At 37.1% G+C, this 19,135-nt stretch overlaps 2 protein-coding genes across 2 annotated transcripts in view; one reads left to right on the top strand and one right to left on the bottom strand.

Annotated features, from left to right (window-relative positions):
• Positions 1–1,450: 1,450 nt before the first annotated feature.
• LOC129752967 (uncharacterized) lies at positions 1,451–3,415 on the bottom strand. Its single transcript, XM_055748758.1, has one exon. It carries the CDS (start codon positions 3,413–3,415, stop codon positions 1,451–1,453), a length of 1,965 nt encoding a protein of 654 aa, XP_055604733.1.
• Positions 3,416–18,748: 15,333 nt separating this feature from the next.
• LOC129752966 (dystrobrevin beta-like) overlaps positions 18,749–19,135 on the top strand; it is a 27,127-nt gene continuing 26,740 nt past the window's right edge. Inside the window, exon 1 of the mRNA XM_055748757.1 lies at positions 18,749–18,752. Within this exon, the coding sequence (XP_055604732.1) occupies positions 18,749–18,752 (4 nt within the window). The remainder of the gene's footprint in view (positions 18,753–19,135) is intronic.

Genomic DNA, 19,135 nt, shown 5'->3' with positions numbered 1-19,135 from the left:
AGAACAAATTATAACTTAAAAGTAAAAAAAAGGAAAATCACTTCATCCATGAACAAAACTTTAATATTATAAATATCTCCTTTTAAATACTCTTTGAAGTTTGATAGTTTGATTCAATCTAAAGGATCGTTTTTGAAAGTACATTAGTGTACCAGGAACAAGAATTAGGGAAAAAGTTAGTTTAGAGAAAATTTAAAACCATTTTTTACTTCACTTTTAAGCTATTTTTATCACTGCCTCAAAGTTAGAAATAGGAGTTTCCTTAAGAAAAATCTAGGAGCATAGGAGGTGTAGGAAAACTCGATCGCACCATTCACCAAAATGGATCCTGATCTATAACCTTTCCCCTACTAACACAATCCTTTCCTTTGATATTTGAATATAGATTCGCAGACGTATAGACGGTTTCTATAGTAGGCGATATTGATTTACCTTTGTTTCTGAATTTTTCGAAACTAGTTTTTGGATTATATAGAGATAAGAGGTTGTTGATTAAACCTAAAAAGTATCATACTAACATTCCTTCCTGTTTCCCCCATTGACTACTAGGACGTGGCCGGCGCCGTTATTGATCATTTTCAAAGGGAGAGCATGAGTTTTGTGCATTGTGAATGAACTGCTAGTCCCAAGCATCATTCTTTTGGCCCTTGCACAAAGCTGATGGCCTCGATCAATCACGGAGTAGCAACCATTGGCGAGGCAGAACTTGTTCTGTTTAGCCACGCCAGCGATCATGGAATTTGAAGTGCGTAAGTTGAACAAAATGTAATATGTTATCTGAAGTTTTAAGAAATGATCATATCTAAGCACTTCAAGTTCAATGATTTAAGGTGGATATGAGTAGTCAACTAAGCTAAGCTAAGCTAAGCTTTGTATTTTTGAATTTTTCGTAATTTTTTTAGTTTTTGTAATTTTTGTAATTTTTGTAATTTTTGTAATTTTTGTAGTTTTTGTAATTTTTGTAATTTTTGTAATTTTTGTAATTTTTGTAATTTTTGTAATTTTTGTAATTTTTGTAATTTTTGTAATTTTTGTTATTTTTGTAATTTTTGTAATTTTTGTAATTTTTGTAATTTTTGTAATTTTTGTAATTTTTGTCATTTTTGTAATTTTTGTAATTTTTGTAATTTTTGTAATTTTTGTAATTTTTGTCATTTTTGTAATTTTTGTAATTTTTGTAATTTTTGTTATTTTTGTAATTTTTGTTATTTTTGTAATTTTGGTAATTTTTGTAATTTTTGTTATTTTTGTAATTTTTGTAATTTAGTAATTTTAATAATTTTTGTGATTTTTATAATTTTTGTAAATTTTGTAATTTTTTTTTGTAATTTTTGTAATTTTTGTAATTTTTTTTTTATTTTTTTTTTATTTTTTATTTTTTTTTTTTATATTTATTAAGGACCTTTTTTATCATTCAGGTCCATGCAAATTTTCACAATTACATATACATTCATATTTTCTCATACAGGTTAATTGTTTTAAGATATTCAATCACTTTCTGCGCCATTTCCGTATCATCGGCCAGTGCTTCTCGAAGATTTCCTGGAATGCCATGATTTGTTCGGTGTTCATCTAGTTGATCACAGTTGACGATGATGTGTTTGACTGTCATGGGTTCGTTACATCTGGAGCATAGTGGTCGGTCTATTTTATCCAACAGGTACCCATGCGTGAGCTGAGTATGCCCGATCCGGAGGCGAGCTAAAATCACGTCGTCCCTTCGATTGCCTAGAAACGCTGCTTTGAAAGGTAGTAGGGTGTTTTTCACTTCTCGCAATTTGTTGTTTAAATTCGTGTGCCACTGCAGCTGCCATCTCTTCGTGATTTGAAGTTTAATGATTTTTCGGACTTCTGAAAAGTCAACGCTTTGTTCTGTATCCTCTGGTAGCTCCAATGCCTTTTTGGCTTCCGTGTCTGCTTTTTCGTTTCCGGGTATTCCGATATGACTGGGAATCCAACAAAAAACCACTTCGGCTCCCAAATCAGCAATCTGATTAAGTAGCATTTGAACGCAGTCTTTCCATTTGGATTTGATCTTGCACTTTTCCAGGTTGGTCACTGCGCTCATTGAATCAGTGCAAATGAGATAGGCTTGCGGAACTTGTTGTTCAACTACCCACGAAAGTGCTTCCTTTATTGCTTCGCTTTCCGCTGTGAATATGATGCAGATATTGTTAAGCCTTCTATGTGTCACGAAGCCTTGGCTTACTATGCCATATCCGCATTTGGAATTTTGTTTGGAGCCGTCCGTGTAGATTGCCCTATGGATACGGTAGTTTTTGTGGCGAAGTTCGTTAAACAAGTTTCTGAGTTCACTTGGTGTTGCTCCTTGAGAAAGTTTGCTATGCAGACTTTTGTCAATGCGTGGTCTAATTCGCTGCCATGGGGGACATACTGCAATTTTGAAGACAGTTGTTCTTGGTAATTGTATCTCTAATTCGTTCATCGTGCTTTGACCTCTGTTCCGAAAGGAGTTTGGTTCGGTCATGGGTCTTTCTCCCCACCTTTCATCAGAACTATCTGCGTCATCACTAAGGCTGCTACTATTACTGCTAAGGCTGTTATCAGTAATGTTACCGTCTGTTACGGTACTCACTGCTCCAATGTGAGGCTCCATGTGAGGGACTGCTAATCGTCGAGCTGGGTAGAGCACTATTCGCTGGTCAATGAACATTTTCAAGCTCGGAATCCCAGTTTCAGCATGAAGGCTTTCGATTGGGCTTGTTCTAAAGGCCCCAATTATCGCTCGGAGTCCTGCGTTGTGTACGGTTTCTAATGACTGGAGAACTTTGCTATCCAAAGCCGATAGAATAGGAGCAGAGTATAATAATTTTTCTAATACTGTTGCACTGTACAAATTTAGCAGTGTGCTCCGGTCTCCGCCCCACGTCCTGGCAGCTATACTGCGGATAAAAAGCACTCGTTGTTGGCATGCTGCTTTTACCTCTTCAGCATGGATTCGGTACTTGAGATGTTGGTCAAGAGTGACTCCCAAGCACTTGTAGCTATTTTTACGGGGCACTGTGATCCCGTTCATTACCAGCCTGCCTTGGTTTGGCGGTTTTTTCTTTCGAGGACTGCGGAAGATGACAGTTGCGCTTTTTTCCGCCGATATTCTGAAACCAGTTTGTGTTTTCCAAAGTTCCAGTTGGTTCAAGGCTACCTGTAGCTTATTTTTGGTATTTTCAGCATCCTCTCCCGTTGCAATTAGAATCACGTCATCGGCGTAAATCAAGCATTGTACATTCGATGGTATGTGGCTGGTAATGGTATTTATTGCCATAAGGAACAGCGTCACGCTTAGAACCGATCCTTGACACAGGCCAGTTTCCATAGTTTTGCTGCTCGAAACCTTTCCATTCAGCGAAACTTGAAATGTTCTTTTGTACAGCATTTGTTGGAGAAATTTCAGCATTTTTCCGCCAATATCGTAGCTGTCTAACTGCTGCAAACAAAGCCTATGCCACGTTGTATCGTAAGCTTTGCTGATGTCTAGGAATGCCACTTGAGCAATTTGATTTTTGCTAAAGGCTTGGCGAATGATTTCTTCCAGAGTGCAGAGGTGGTCCGATGGTATAAAAGACCTCGAGTTTCCAGCAGGTGAATAAGGCGATTGTTAATCATCCTCTCAAACACTTTTCCCATGCAACTGTTGAGGTAGATTGGGTGATAGTTCAGAGGGTCAGAGCGCTGTCCTTTGCCTTTGAAGATGGGTACAACGAGTGAGTTAGTCCATTCTTCCGGATAGACAGATGTGTCCCACAACCTGTTATACGTGTCCAGCAGTAACGCTTTACCATCTGGGGGAAGATGTGTTATCATCGCATAATGAATGTTGTCCTGCCTTGGTGAGGAGCCCTTCAGCCCTTCAAGTGCCTCATCTAGTTCATATTGGCTGAGTACCCTGTTGTGTGGACCTGGGTCGGCGGAAATTTGCAACGGTTCAGATTCCACCAGACGTTTGTGGTTTAGGAACGCTTCATCATAATTAACTATGCTGAACACTTTCTGAAATGCGTCGCCTAGTAGTTCGCATATGGACGTGGGCTCTGTTGCTATTTTTCCATCGTACAGGATTGAGCTTATTTGGGTACTTCGGTTTTTTCCTTGTACTTTCCTATAGCTTTCCCACATTTCCTTTAGAGGGGTCTGTGAGGAAAATCGCTCTGCAAACTTTTGCCAGCTTTTCCTTTTGGATTTAACTATGGCTTCTTTGGCAGACTGATGTGCGTTTTGAAAAGCCTCCTTTAGCTGTTCTGGGTCGGATCTGTTGGCTTTTAACTGCCGCAATGCTTTTCTTCTGGCTTTGACGAGATCGTTGATTTCTGAATTCCACCATGGAACGCACTTTTTTCGTTGGGTCCCTTTCGTCTTAGGGATTGAGATCTCCGCCGCCTCTAAAATGGCTTTGGTTAGCTTTTCAGCTTGTAAGTGTCATATATTGATACTTGCGTTCTGCAATGTATAAATGAATCTTCGAAGTTGAAGCTTTCGTGTAAACAATGTTCGAAGCACGAAAGATCTGAAAAGACGAAATGGAATAAAGCCATTCGTATTTTAGCCGTCTAACCGGAGACAATCTAATCGTGGTGTTAATCCTTTAGTGATCCGAAAACTTACCTTAAGTATTATTCTATAAAATCAATATTCCCTTGCTGATACATTTTAGTGGCGACGAGGACAATTTGGTGATTCAAACGGAAAACAAGCGTTTTCTAGTGTGGGTCGTAAGTAAAACAAAAACAAATTTAATTAGAATTGCTTGAGAGATACCTACGCTCAGAGGAATTTGCAATTACTAAGGAAGGAGGGTAAATTGAAGCTAAGTGCTAGATTACCTGTTGACAAGGTCGAAAATATAATTAAAAAAAAAAAAAAAAGCAAAAATCAAAAAATTTATTAAAAAGTACTGAAAATAAGTGATTTATATAACTGCATATTGGCATTGTGAAATTATTAATATAATAGATAAATGTGTTTCTAACGCCATTTTGAAATTTCATCCACAGATTCCATTTCTACTGAGGCTTGGTCCGAGACAGTTAAAGATACCGGGAGAGCGTGAGTTACCCATACAGCGAGCGATAGTAGATCGTCGTGGCGAAGCGAATCTACATACGTGAGGCTTAAAAAAACAGCATAGAAACATCTCAGCGAAGAGAGTGAGTTACATCGTGCGATAGTGGATCGCCGTAGCAAAGTGAATCTGCATACGCTAGGCTACCTACACTCAACAGCAGCAGCTCTCGTATCAAATTCGGACTGTGAGTTGTGAGCAGCATTAGTGAGGCATCGACGACGGGGAGAATTAACGTTGCATAGTCAGTGCTAACGGTTATTCTACCTAACGTGTGTCGCTTGAGGTCGGTACATTAGTGTGGCTTTCCCACAGGTCGTACTGCAGGTAGTAATTCCATCTTTTGAGTGAGTATAAAAATTAAAAGTTGGTTTTTTTTTTCTCTTCTTTTGGGTCTATACGGCATAGTATTTTATTGCAAAGTATATTTAGCTAAATGGCGGCTCCCAGTATGATCGGAACGATTGACCACTATCATGTGGGCAGGTCGTTCCAGAATTACGTGGAAAGGTTTGAAATATTATGCGAGCTAAATAATGTAACGGAAGCGTCCAGGAAATCGTGGTTTATTTCACTCAGTGGCGATTTCGTTTATGATGAAATCAAACTACTTTTCCCCAATGAGGAAGTTAGTAACCTGCAATATAGGGATATTATCACCAAATTAAAAGCTCGTTTTGACAAAACGCAACCAGCCTTAATGCATAGATACAAATTTTACAACAGATTTCAAGGTGTTAGTGAAAATTCGGAAAATTTCGTTTTGGCTGTTAAACTTTTAGCAGAAAAATGCAATTTTCGAGAATTTAAAAATGAAGCAATAAGGGATCGGTTGATTATTGGTCTTCGAGATAAAATTCTGCAGCATAAATTGCTTATGGATGACGATCGGGAGTTAGATGAGGTAGCAAACTTAATCATCAACAGCGAACTAGCTGGGGAACGCGCCAAGATTATTGGTGAACACAGCGAAGTTAATGCGGATATTTTATCCATTAAAAATCGTTTGGGCCGTCGTGAGCGTTTTGAAAATCAGCGTTATCAAGGCAGAACTAATTATAATCAGAACAATTATGGGAGAGTTGATAGAAATAGATCGAGAAGCAGGAGTTTCGATAAAAACGGTAGTAACGATCAACGTTTTCATGGTCGCAAACAGTTCAATCATTCTAGAGCGGTTTGCAATAAATGTGGTCGATCGGGACATCTGCGCAGGGATTGCTGGTTTGAAAAAAAGAATGTTCATTTTATTGAAAAAGAAGAAGAAGGGAAAACCGTCTCTCCTTCTGATAAGTTTGATAGATTACGTCTGAAGGATTCTAGCGAGGAAAGCGAAATAGATTGTTTGATGATTTCAAATGTTAATAGTTTGTCTGAGGCATGCTATGTGGATGTGTCCATTAGTAATCAAAATCTTTCAATGGAAATAGACACAGGATCGGCGGTTTCGGTTATAAGCGAAACCCTTTACAAAACAATGTTTCCTTCTCTTGCGGTAGAAAAATGTAACAAAAAATTGATTGTTGTGGATGGAGCCAAACTTGAGATTGTAGGTCAAATCAAAGTATTGGTTAGTCTCAATAATCTGATAAAAAGGAAAGAGTTGATTATTTTGAAAAGCAAGAAGAATTTTGTTCCTCTTTTGGGAAGGGACTGGATGGAAACATTTTATCCTGAATGGAAGAACAATTTTATGAAGCATTTGAATATCAACAACTTGGATTCGCACCAAACAGTGGATACTTTAGGTAAAATAAAAGAAAAATATTATAAGGTTTTCAACAAGGATTTATCAGAACCAATTTCAGGATTCGAGGTGGATTTAACCTTCAAAATAGACCAACCAATATTCAAAAAAGCCTATCAGGTACCGTACAAATTGAAAGAGAAGTTTTTGGTTCATCTACAAGGCTTAGAACAGCAAGGAATAATAACACCGATTAAATCTAGCGAGTGGGCGTCACCGGTCATTGCTATACTCAAGAAAAATGATGAAATACGTATGGTAATTGACTGCAAGGTTTCTTTAAACAAAATTGTTATACCTAACACTTATCCTTTGCCACTGGCGCAAGATATTTTTGCTTCTTTAGCAGGTTGCAAGGTGTTTTGCTCCTTAGATTTGACTGGTGCATACACACAACTTAAACTTACTGAACGTTCTAAGAAATATGTTGTTATTAATACGGAAATCGGGCTTTTTACGTACAATAGACTGCCTCAAGGATTGTCTTCTAGTGCTAGTGATTTTCAATGCGTAATGGATCAAATACTGAAAGGTTTAGACAACGTATGTTGCTATTTAGACGATTTGCTAATCGCAGGAAAAAATTTTAACGATTGTTTGAATAATCTAGAGCTTGTGCTCGAAAGACTTATGAAAGCAAATATTTGTATTAACTATAAAAAATGTAAGTTTTTTGTAAATTCTCTTCAATATTTGGGACACGTCATTACTAGTGAAGGTTTACTTCCTTCACCTGAGAAATTATCTACAATCAAAAACGCTAAAGCTCCACAAAATGTAACAGAGTTAAAAGCTTACTTAGGACTTATTAATTTTTATAACAAGTTGGTACCAAATTTATCATCCAAATTAAGAAAACTGTATGATTTGCTCAAGAAAAACGAACGTTTCGTCTGGACAACTGATTGTGATGTGGCCTTTAATCAAAGCAAAGACAGTTTACTGCAAGCAAATATTCTTGAATTCTATGATCCTAAAAAACCGTTAGTGGTTGTAACTGACGCATCTTCCTATGGCTTAGGAGGAGTTTTGGCTCACAGTATAAATGGAGTAGAGAAACCTATTTGCTTCACGTCTTTTTCATTAAATGCTGCGCAGAAAAAGTACCCTATTCTACATCTAGAGGCATTGGCTCTTGTTTGTGTAATTAAAAAGTTCCACAAGTTTCTTTTCGGTCAAAAATTTAAAGTTTTTACCGATCATAAGCCATTAATAGGAATTTTTGGAAGCGAAGGGAAGAATTCAATTTACGTCACAAGATTACAGCGTTATATTATGGAACTTTCCATATATAATTTCGAAATTGAGTATCGTCCAGCTTCAAAGATGGGGAACGCAGATTTTTGCAGCCGCTTTCCGTTGGAACAGAAGGTCCCTAGCAGCTTGGATCAAGGACACATAAACAGTTTAAATTTCACAAATGAATTCCCATTAGACTTTGCGTTAATTTCAAAAGAAACTAATTCAGACAAAGATCTTACAGAAATAATTAAATTTGTTGCTACAGGGTGGCCAAAAACAATACCTATGAGATTTAAGAATTTTTTTGCACAAAAGGAAAAACTTGAAGTTGTAGACGAGGTTTTGCTTTTAGAAAACAGGGTAGTGGTTCCAAATACCTTAAAACTGGCTATACTTAAATTACTGCATGCTAATCATGGCGGTATTATCAAAATGAAATCATTGGCTAGACGATCAGTTTATTGGCCGGGAATGAATCCTGATATCGAAGATTTTGTTAAGTCCTGTGATATTTGTTCATCTATGACAACGTATGTTAAATCTCGTGAAACTTTTACTTGGATTCCAACTTCACGTCCTTTTAGTAGGCTTCATGCAGATTTTTTCTATTTTGAGAAGAAAACATTCTTATTGATAGTGGATAGTTACTCTAAATGGCTTGAAATTGAATGGATGAAGCATGGAACAACGGCACTACATGTGAATAAAAAATTTAGCTCAGTTTTTGCGCGTTTTGGGTTGCCAGATGTGGTAGTCACTGATGGCGGGCCTCCTTTCAACTCAAGGGAGTTTGTAGGATTTCTGGAAAAACATGGCATTAAAGTATTAAAAAGTCCTCCCTACAACCCAGCTAGTAATGGGCAGGCGGAAAGAATGGTGAGGGTTGTGAAGGATGTACTCAAGAAATTTCTTATTGATAAAGATTTAAAAGCCATTGATTTAGACGGAAAAATTTCTTTATTTCTTATCAATTATAGGAACAGCTGTCTTAATGGGGATGGTGAGTTCCCAGCAGAAAAAGTTTTAAATTATAAACCAAAAATGCTCATAGATCTTCTTAATCCAAACAAAACGTACAACAAAAATTTAAAAAAATCTCCTGCTAAAGATAAACCGACAGATCAAGATTTATGCGTACCTCCTGATGAGTTTGACAAGCTTGTGGCAGGGGATAAGCTTTTATACAAAAATCCTAATCGAAATGACATTCCCAAGTGGTTGAGTGCAACTTTTGTAAAAAGATATTCTTCTAATATCTTCCAGATTTCGATTGGAGCAAACGTTTTCACAGCACATCGTCATCAACTGAAAATGGTACACGAACCTCGAAGACGTTGGAATGTGATGGTACGATCCGGGATTCCACGAGAAAATGAACGGCAAGGCAAACGGCGACGAAGTTCCTCTGAGGACGAATTCCTGGGGTTTCCAGATAGTCAGGAACCGTTGGCACCACCTCCAAAGATCCGCTCCGTAGTATTACGTAGTCCAGTCATGACGCGGTCTAAGAGAAGCCGGGCAGATATTCTCAAGGAATAACTCAGCAAGTCGCACCTATTGCCAGTGCTGAATTCGAAGCATGATATAGAATATCCAAAGGAATGTTATTAAGTTTTCTATTGATTATTTAAAAAGAATATTACCAACTGTTCTAAAAAATGGAGGATTGTCATATATTGATACTTGCGTTCTGCAATGTATAAATGAATCTTCGAAGTTGAAGCTTTCGTGTAAACAATGTTCGAAGCACGAAAGATCTGAAAAGACGAAATGGAATAAAGCCATTCGTATTTTAGCCGTCTAACCGGAGACAATCTAATCGTGGTGTTAATCCTTTAGTGATCCGAAAACTTACCTTAAGTATTATTCTATAAAATCAATATTCCCTTGCTGATACATTTTAGTAAGGATACGTTTTCATCCCTAACAAAGTTAAGTACTTCCTGGTATAACAGCCAGTTCGCGTCTTCGATTTTCCACCTCACTCTGCTATTTTGCTGTACTGCATTTCCAGGGAATAAAATATTGATCGGGAAATGGTCACTACTGTAAACGTCAGGCAGGACATTCCATTCTAGTTGTCCGGCTAATTCCTCTGAGCACAATGCCAGGTCTATGCACGAAAAACTTCCATGACGCTGGTCGACGTAGGTGGGTTCTCCACTGTTTAACAACACTAGATTGTTTTCCTCCATAAATTCAGCTACCATTCTGCCACGCGTACTAACGTGGTCTGAGCCCCACAAAGGGTGGTGGGCGTTGAGATCTCCGACCAGCAGGATGGGTTTCTGGATCTGGTTGATTAGGTCTGTTAATTGTGTGCGGTCGATATTCTCACTTGGCGGCAGATAAATATTTAGAACATTCACATTGAATGGAGCTCCTAATTTTATGGCTGCTGCTTCCAATGCAGTTTCGAGCTCTATCTCTTCGCTGTCAATCATATCCTTTGCGGCTATGACTACTCCTCCTGATGCTCGGCTTCCGGTTAATCATGGTCGATGGAGTATTTTATATCCAGAAATGCGGGGGTAGTTTTGAGGTTTACACATTGATTCTTGGAGACAAATCACACTTGGTTGATGCTCTTGAATTAAAATATCCAATTCTGCTTTCTTGGGCATTAACCCTTGGATGTTCCAAGAGATAATTGGGAGGTTGGGTGAAGAATATATACCAGAACTGGCAGAGTGATGAGTAGGCTGACGGAACACAGGTTGAGGGATGGCGTCCCCGCTCCCGCTCCCGCTTCCTCGATCGTCTTCTCCTGTATTCAGAAGTGAGGGGGCTACTATTCTTTCACCAGTCCCCAACCAGTTCTGGATATTTTGCCGTTGTCTAGTAGTTTCAGTAATTCCATGTGGGTTTCCTTGGGGATCGCGTTGGTTGGTGCCGTTAGTTCCAATATCGTTATTCCAAATTCCGTGGTCGTGTCCATGATCGAGTGCAGGGTCGTTTATCATAGTATGTATTACTTTTTGACTTGCTGGCCATTTTTATTTTTCGGGGGTCGACCTCTCCGTTTTACAGTTGATTCTTGTTGGGGTTGGCTCTCGAATGCATCATCGGATTCCATGGAAAATGGTAGCGAGTTTTTTGAGCTCAGCTTTTGCTTTTTGAGGGTTGGGGTCTCGTCCACTGTTATGGGGGTTGCTCTAGCTGTGGAAGACCTTTGAACTTGTTCTTGTTCCGTTTCCATTTCTATCTCAGATTCGCTCTCTGAGATTTCAAGATGCTCTTCAGCGGTTTTGAGTTTGGCTTTCATGATGTAAAATTCTTTGGCAATAATACGGAGATTTTCAACTTCTTTTCGGAGCCTTGAAATTTCGTCGTTTTGAATCGATGGAGATTTCTTTTTAAGATCAGCAAGTTCTTTTGTCAATTTGGCAATTTGGATATCTTTTTCTTGGTCTCTACGCAGTGTTTCAAGACGTTGTTGCGCACCACAGACGTTGGCGTAGGAATTTTCCGCATGTTTACGCGCGTACTCCTTCTTTGCTTCGCCGAACGTAATTCCGCTGTCAACTTTGGTCTTGACAATTTCCTCTTCTTTTCGATATATCGGGCAGTTCCTTGAAATTGGCGCATGGCTGCCTTTGCAATTTTTGCAGAAAGGTTCTGCTTGACATGGATCTTCGTTTTCCAGTTCATGTTGCTTGGAACAGTTTCGGCACGTTGGTTCACTGTCACATTTATCCTTAGTATGTCCGTAGGCGCAACATCGATAGCAAACCAACGGGGATGGATAAAAGAGACGGGTTCGACAGTTAATAATTCCAACACGTATTTCTCTTGGGATTACGGTTCCAGAGATGGTCAGTACGATAGTTGGGGTATTGACTCTGGACTTGTTTTCCATTCGCGTTATCCGGCGAACTTTAAGGACTCCTTGAGAAGCGAGTTCATCTTGAAGTTCTTCTTCTTTTAGATCACAGGCTTCCTTACAGCTTATTACACAGCGGCTCACATTGAACACCGGATGGGGAATGATCCGAATTTTTGTACCGTCGATCAGTTCGCTCATTTGAGTAAGTTTTGCTGCCAACTTCGAACTGCGTGTTTTGATAACGTATTTCGTCCCATTCTGTTCGGTGTATGCAGCTTCAATCTTTCCAATGGACTGGTCCAAAGATTTGCCGATGACGAATGGATTTTTAGGCAACGGATGTTTTTCGTCAGCTGGGCATAGGGATAAGATTATAAGCTTTCCAAAATTCCCTGACCTATCCAAGTACTCCGGCAAGGTCCTGTCGTTTTTATCGGGCGGGTCGCCTGTTGTGGCTACCCCCGGGGGAGTAGCTGGTGCAGCCATGGTGGCTGCGTGGTGATAGGCTTCTGTTCTAGAACTGTCGATCAAGAACCCTTCGCAGAAATACCAAGTCGAGAAATGCGTTCTCACCGTAGTGAGTAACGTCTACCCTTTAACCTTCTCTATCTTCGGTTCACCCAAGGGTTAAAGGTCCAGGTGACCGGATTTGCGTTTCCGCCTGAACGGGTAACGACTACGCTTTTCCCTTTGTATGCTACTTTGGCCAAGCGTTAAAGGTACAACCAAAGTAGGGACGTTTTACCCTTTTCCCAACGAGACTTGTCCAAGACGTCCGAAAGGTACAAACAAGTTCGGGTTAAAATATTTTTGATGTGGCGTTTTGCACAACTTTCTCCTGCAGGTAGTTCGATGGAGACTCGTGGTGTTTTATGAATCCAATAACAACGTAGAGCTTCCACTACTTGACAGCAGATGTCTCACCAGCGACAAAGAGACGTTGCTGTTGATGGAGCTTTTTCGCTCGCAACTAGAAGGCTAGAGATGTAGCCAAGCAAGCTTAACTTGCACACAATGATGCATGTAGCTGCTGTCTAGTTGGCTTGTGTTTTGCTAACCACTTTGCACTGAAATATCTAGCCGAGCGGAACGAATTGTTTTTGATATTGTCTTTAATAACGCACTTTATAAGAAACCTCCACTTCTATCTAGCACTACGCGTACCGTTTACCGATATCGAAGTGAACTTAGACGCGGCAAAAACGATTTTCACACGGAATTTGTCTATTAAAACCAGACCGAAAAAACTTTGTTGTTTTCGATACCATAGATACGAAACAGATGTTGTATTTTTTGTAATTTTTGTAAATTTTGTAACTTTTGTAATTTTTGTAATTTTTGTAATTTTTGTAATTTTTGTAATTTTTGTCATTTTTGTAATTTTTCTAATTTTTGTAATTTTTTTTAATTTTTGTAATTTTTGTAATTTCTGTCATTTTTGTCATTTTTGTCATTTTTTGTCATTTTTGTCATTTTTGTCATTTTTGTCATTTTTGTCATTTTTGTCATTTTTGTCATTTTTGTCGTTTTTGTCATTTTTGTCATTTTTTGTTATTTTTGTCATTTTTGTCATTTTTGTCATTTTTTGTCATTTTTGTCATTTTTGTCATTTTTGTCATTTTTGTCATTTTTGTCATTTTTGCCATTTTTGTCATTTTTGTCATTTTTGTCATTTTTGTCATTTTTGTCATTTTTGAAACGTTCTAATTCTGAGGTTGCAAAAACGGCTACCAAAATTTATGTTTGCAGTTTGAAACTTTTCAAAACGAGATTTTGCTTTGTAAATATTCTTTCAGTTTTTGCTAAAAGATATCATTGAATAGTTATCATATAAACTGCTGATTTTTTTATCACTTTCACCAAAATTAGAGATAAAACACAATTTCTGACGTCAAGTGTTAATTGAAGATTTTGGATTTGGTCATACCAGATCGAAATACAGATAGCACTTGTACATTTGTCGAAAGTCTTAACCATTTGGATGTAGAAACGTGAGGTTTATTTGGGTAATATTTTATAATACGCCATTTCTTTTTCCTACCATGGAAGATTTTCTTAGGAAGATTCCCATACAAACTTCGACCTTACGAACAATATTTAGTACATCTGTGTACTTAAAGAGAATGAAAATGCCCCCTTCTTTGTTTTAATGTTTTTACTAATATTCTCAAATTCTCAATTTCAATGCGTCAAAACCCCATTTTAAGCGAGTTCCATCAAAATAAACTATCACACTTTACTCCGAAAGCATCAAGGATAACATTCGTCCATTTCACATGTCAGTACCATTCTCGGCTCGAAACCTTCCAATATATAAATTAAAACGGACAAAATCCTCAATGAGCTGGAATGCATTATCTCTGCAGGCCGTGTTTTAATCTTCTACCATCTAGATTCATCCCATCCCACAAATGAAGGGAAAAAGCAACGGGAGACATTCTAAATATTCCCAGATCCCGGAAGACAAGAAACGACACATCTAATCTTTTCCGCATTTATAATATTTTCCACTCGACTAGAGAGAGCTCCATGGAACGGTTTGAGCAGTTTGGAACACTCGGTCCATTGTCCAAAATGTCCGATTTCCATCGGATCGGATCGGTTCGTTCAAATGGCCATCCTTCGATGCCTGAATGGATAACGATTGAGGAAACCTCACACCTTCTCTTAGTTTTCATATTGGCAGAAACCGACCAAGGTGTGAAAATTGAACGTCTAAGGCCTGTGTTTTATTCGGTTTATTGTAATTGTTCCTCATCCTGGAAGAGTGTTGCCTGTTTAGGAAGGCTTCGAGCGTCCTTTCGACTGAAAAAGGTGTGAGGTTTATTGAGAAAATCCAATTCAGGCCCAGGATTTTAAGTGAGATTGGTCATTTAACCATGTTTAGCTAGAGAGAAAAGGGGGTGGAAGGATTTTCTTGACTGACAGACAGGCTGCAGTTTCCCTCATCGGTGTTTACTATTTTCATCTCAATGGGTCCGATGGAAATCTCTGCTCCGGTCAAGATAACTCCGTAGGCACACAATAGAGCCAGGGACCACCCACTACAATTGAAGGTGAAATTGTGCTGCACCGAATCGATTCCATCGATAGGTAAGCCTATCGGTGATTCAGTCTTTTGTGAGAGCCTCCGGGCAACAAGACAAGGATCCCTGAATGCCCTCCAGGATGCCTGGCTGGAGCAATGTAGGAAATTGAAATGGAAATTGAATGCAATTTAAGACGCATTAACGTGTTGCGTTCGATTTCCGGAAGGATGCATTCGAACGTGGAAAATTGCTTTTGCTTTTGCTTCATGTCTCCTACCCTCCAACCTTCTCATTAATGGAGTTTCGTAGGTGAAGGATTTACAAACTAAACCCCCCGTGGCTATTGCGAGGTGATTACAGGTTGATGTCCTTCCAGGGTTTTTCGTTACTTTCATTTCTTTGACTTTGAATTTTTTATTTTCTTGCCCTGAAAAGTCTTTGCAACGGAAAAATATGTCTTACTTGTATACAATTTCATGAAAACTTAAATGCTGTCAGCAATTTATACTCTGAAACAATTTTTTTCAGAATAATACGTTTTAATAACTGATTTTCCTAGATGGATAGTTAAACAATGAAACAAGTACAATTATCTTATACATTCAAAAAATAACCTTCATCGTTATGAAATTAAACAAGGTGGGTTCCAGCTACAGGTAAGCTGAGAGTGTCTAGAGGTAAGACAGGTGAAAGGTAAGATTATTTTACCATACAAATATTTCATTGATTGAATATATTATATAAGAACGAACAAAAAGTTGCCAGCTGAGCAGGTATCTACACGGATGCGGAATACCTGTCGTAGATTCTTAACTCCAAATATGTTATGAATTTTATACGGCTGCGAAACAGTTTGCTCGTTCTACAAGTAAGACATACACCTACACGAAACATTATCATTTCATGACAGTTCACACGAAGCCATGGTGTCGGGTATGTGATAATTTGCATTGAAGATTGGCCGAACTAAAAATCTAAAGGATGCAAATTAACGCATACGTTGGCGAAACTGCGGTGAATCCGTGCACCCATGGTGGATTATCTACATACATACATTCAAAAAATAACCTTCATTATGACAATTTTTTTGTCAATATACTTTTTGTTAAAATTTGATTTTTTGAAGGGATGCATTTAAAAATTAAAAAAAAAACTCTGTTATTAGAAATAAGAACTAACCATAATGATTTGGATGTAAAAACGTACGAAAAATATGTATAAATCAGTAGTTTTCAAATTTATTTGATTCACCGCCCCCTTTTGCTAAATTCTCAAGCTAAACGACCCCCCGAGTGAATTTGAAGAAAAATATTTAAAAAAATGATGATTGAAATTGATGAAAAACCATGAGCTTATGGCAATAAGTAGCTATAAGGCAAAACTCAAAATTTATATTGCTTCGAACCTCCAGTTAACATTCAATTAGTTTTAAAATTTTTAGGACAGTTATCTTAACTCGAAAACAATTCGTTTGTTATGAAAAAAAAACCAACAACAAAACTTACATTAATTTGTTATTTTTTTATATGTACAACTTAATTACTGTTGAGTTGGTTATATATTGTTTAAAATATACATCCGAACCTGGATAAGCGAGAAACCCCTTCAAGTGAGGGAAATTGTCAGGTCCCACGTATTTTTGACTTTAAACCTCTTTAAGTTAGAACTGGGCCGTAGAAAGAACCGCCTCATGGGTGGGGGGGGGGGGTGGTTGGTTTAGGCCACCCATTTTTTTCAATGATATTTTTGCTCAAACAATGCATGAATAATACAAATTGAAAAGAAATGATTTATACTCTTTGGTTATTTATTTTTAAGTTCTTTCACCCTCACAGCAGTCACAGCTTTTTGTATTACATAGAAAATTTATTTATACTAGAAACTATATTTATATAAAAAATCCATACGTAACAAAATAGAAAACTTGAAATATTTGAATAAACTCAAAATTTAGGAAAGCCTTCATGATGAATCAAGCTTTCAAAAATAAATGAAATTGATTAACCCTTAAGTAAATGACTTTTTTAAAATTAGAAGTGCGGTTTTTGATTCAGTGAAATGATAACATTTTAATTCGAATAACAAAACTCAACTGGTTTGAAGTCGTTATTTTCAATATTATAAAAGTTATGGCCCATCAAAGTTTAAAAATATTTTTTGAAATTATTAATTCATTTCCATACGGTTTTGATAATTTCTTTAAAACCTCGTTAATTGGGTTCCAAGAAGTATTTGTGATTCATGGATATTAAAAAATTGTTAGCAATTGCAAATCTGGAGAAATAATAGCGATTTTCCTAAAACTACATTTTTTTAAATTAATAAATTTGATTTTCTCATTTTTTTTTGCATGCTTTGTTCAATATCTCAGACATACATTGAAGTATCGTAATAAAAATACCACGGCCTTATTTTTTTTAACCTCTAGAATATTTTTTGTGAAAACACCACTCAAAAATATCCACGCGTTTTTTTAAATATTTGGATTTTGATAAGTGTTGTTTTAAAACAACACTATGCATTAAAGGGTCAAAATTCTACGGTTCGAATCTGATTCTTGCTAAATCATCCCAAATTCAAACCTTTTTTTGAAATTTGGCTTTTGAAAAAACTGGAATTTAAACAATGTTAAACAATACATCAAATTTTTTGAGTTATTTGCAATTTGTTGCACTGAAAAATGCTAAAAAATATTGACCATTGAAAATCAATTCAATAAATAAAATCCTGTGGATGATTTTATAAATATACAGCGTGCGCCAACAGAATGTATCCTATTTCAACGTCAAATAATTCTTCCATTTTTCAGCCGATTTTGAAAGATGAACACAGTTTCGGATTAATCGATACACACTTAAAGAATGCGCATAAATTGTAGCGCTTTACATAAAAAATATGGCTCAATTATGAAAACTATGCGTCCTTTCGTAGAAAATATGGCAGGAACTAAGCGCCCACAATTAAGATGATCCGTTCTTTGGAGACGAATTTCTTTGAGTACGGATATGTAGCAAATCGCCAGGTTTTTATTCGTCAGCGTCTGTGGGGATAAATTTAAAAAGTAAAGTTTACGCCAGCAAACCGAAGAACACTGATGAACTTAAGGCAAAAAGCCTGAAATGCTGGTCAATATTAAGCAGATTGCCTGCAAAAGAGCTGCTTTTGTGTATCAAACGGAGATTGACATTTCAACGATGTCGTATTCTAAATCTTGTTTGTAATAAATGGCGTAAAGTTTTCTAAAATAATCTTGTTTATTTTTTAGAATCAACTGAAATTGGAGGGGTTATTCGAAATTGAAATCAGATACATCATGATGGCACTCCTTGCAGAAACCAGTTTTTTTTATTTAAAAATGGCAAAAATAGTAAAATAAACTTAAATTTAACTTTAAATTTGTAATTTTCTGAAGAGTCATGTATTCTAAATGAATTGGGGAAAAATTTAAAATTTTGAAATGCAACTAATAACCCAAAATTATAATAATGCGAACTCCTGCAGTTTTTATTTCCCAACGAATTAGTCAACTTGATTGTGAAACTCATTTACGCGCTGAATCTGTTCAGAATGTTCTGGATGTTCAGAAACGAGTTTCTATCAACAAGGGAGAAAATTTTGAAAAACAGAAGCAAAATACTGAGCTTGTGATGAGTTTTTGGCATAATCTCTGAGTCAAGATTGTTACTCTAGAATAACCTTACTCAATGATCAAGATTTGATTTAAAATTTCAAGTGTTTAATGTAGAGTAGAATACCTCGCTTGCTTTTTTGGACCTTCATGGGGGGGGGGGGATTCAACCCCCAAAACCCCCCCAGTTCCGACGGCCATGAGTAAGAATGATGAATCTCTATAGTTAAGATTTTTTTTCCTGGCTAGGTTAAAAAGAGATTTTCGAACAGATGAATACTGTAGTACGAACAGGAAAAAAAACTGTAAAATAGTATATGTATTCTTATAACAATGATGGATAGGTTCGAAAACTTGATTCGCTTTTAAAGATCAAATTTTCATTTATATGTCCTTATTCCTCAACAAATGAGAAGCTGAATAAGTAAGAAACCTCCTTTGGTGTGAAAAAAAGTTAGATCCCTTGAACTCTTGCTTTTTAAGGTTCTTTTTTTACTGAAACAATGCTGAAACTTAAAATCTGAATTTGGAACCTCTTCAAAGTAAATCAGCATTCATTGGTTTAAAACCTCAAAATATACTCTAT

This window comes from Uranotaenia lowii, chromosome 3 (genome assembly GCF_029784155.1).
Source record: "Uranotaenia lowii strain MFRU-FL chromosome 3, ASM2978415v1, whole genome shotgun sequence".
NCBI classification, from domain to species: domain Eukaryota; kingdom Metazoa; phylum Arthropoda; class Insecta; order Diptera; family Culicidae; genus Uranotaenia; species Uranotaenia lowii.
The sequence above is the reverse complement of the archived record's forward strand: the minus strand, read 5'-3'. Positions and strand labels throughout refer to the sequence as shown.

Excerpts from the sequence above, each read along its gene's own strand:
- LOC129752967 (XM_055748758.1), bottom strand. The coding sequence starts at position 3,415 with ATGCTGAAATTTCTCCAACAAATGCTGTACAAAAGAACATTTCAAGTT.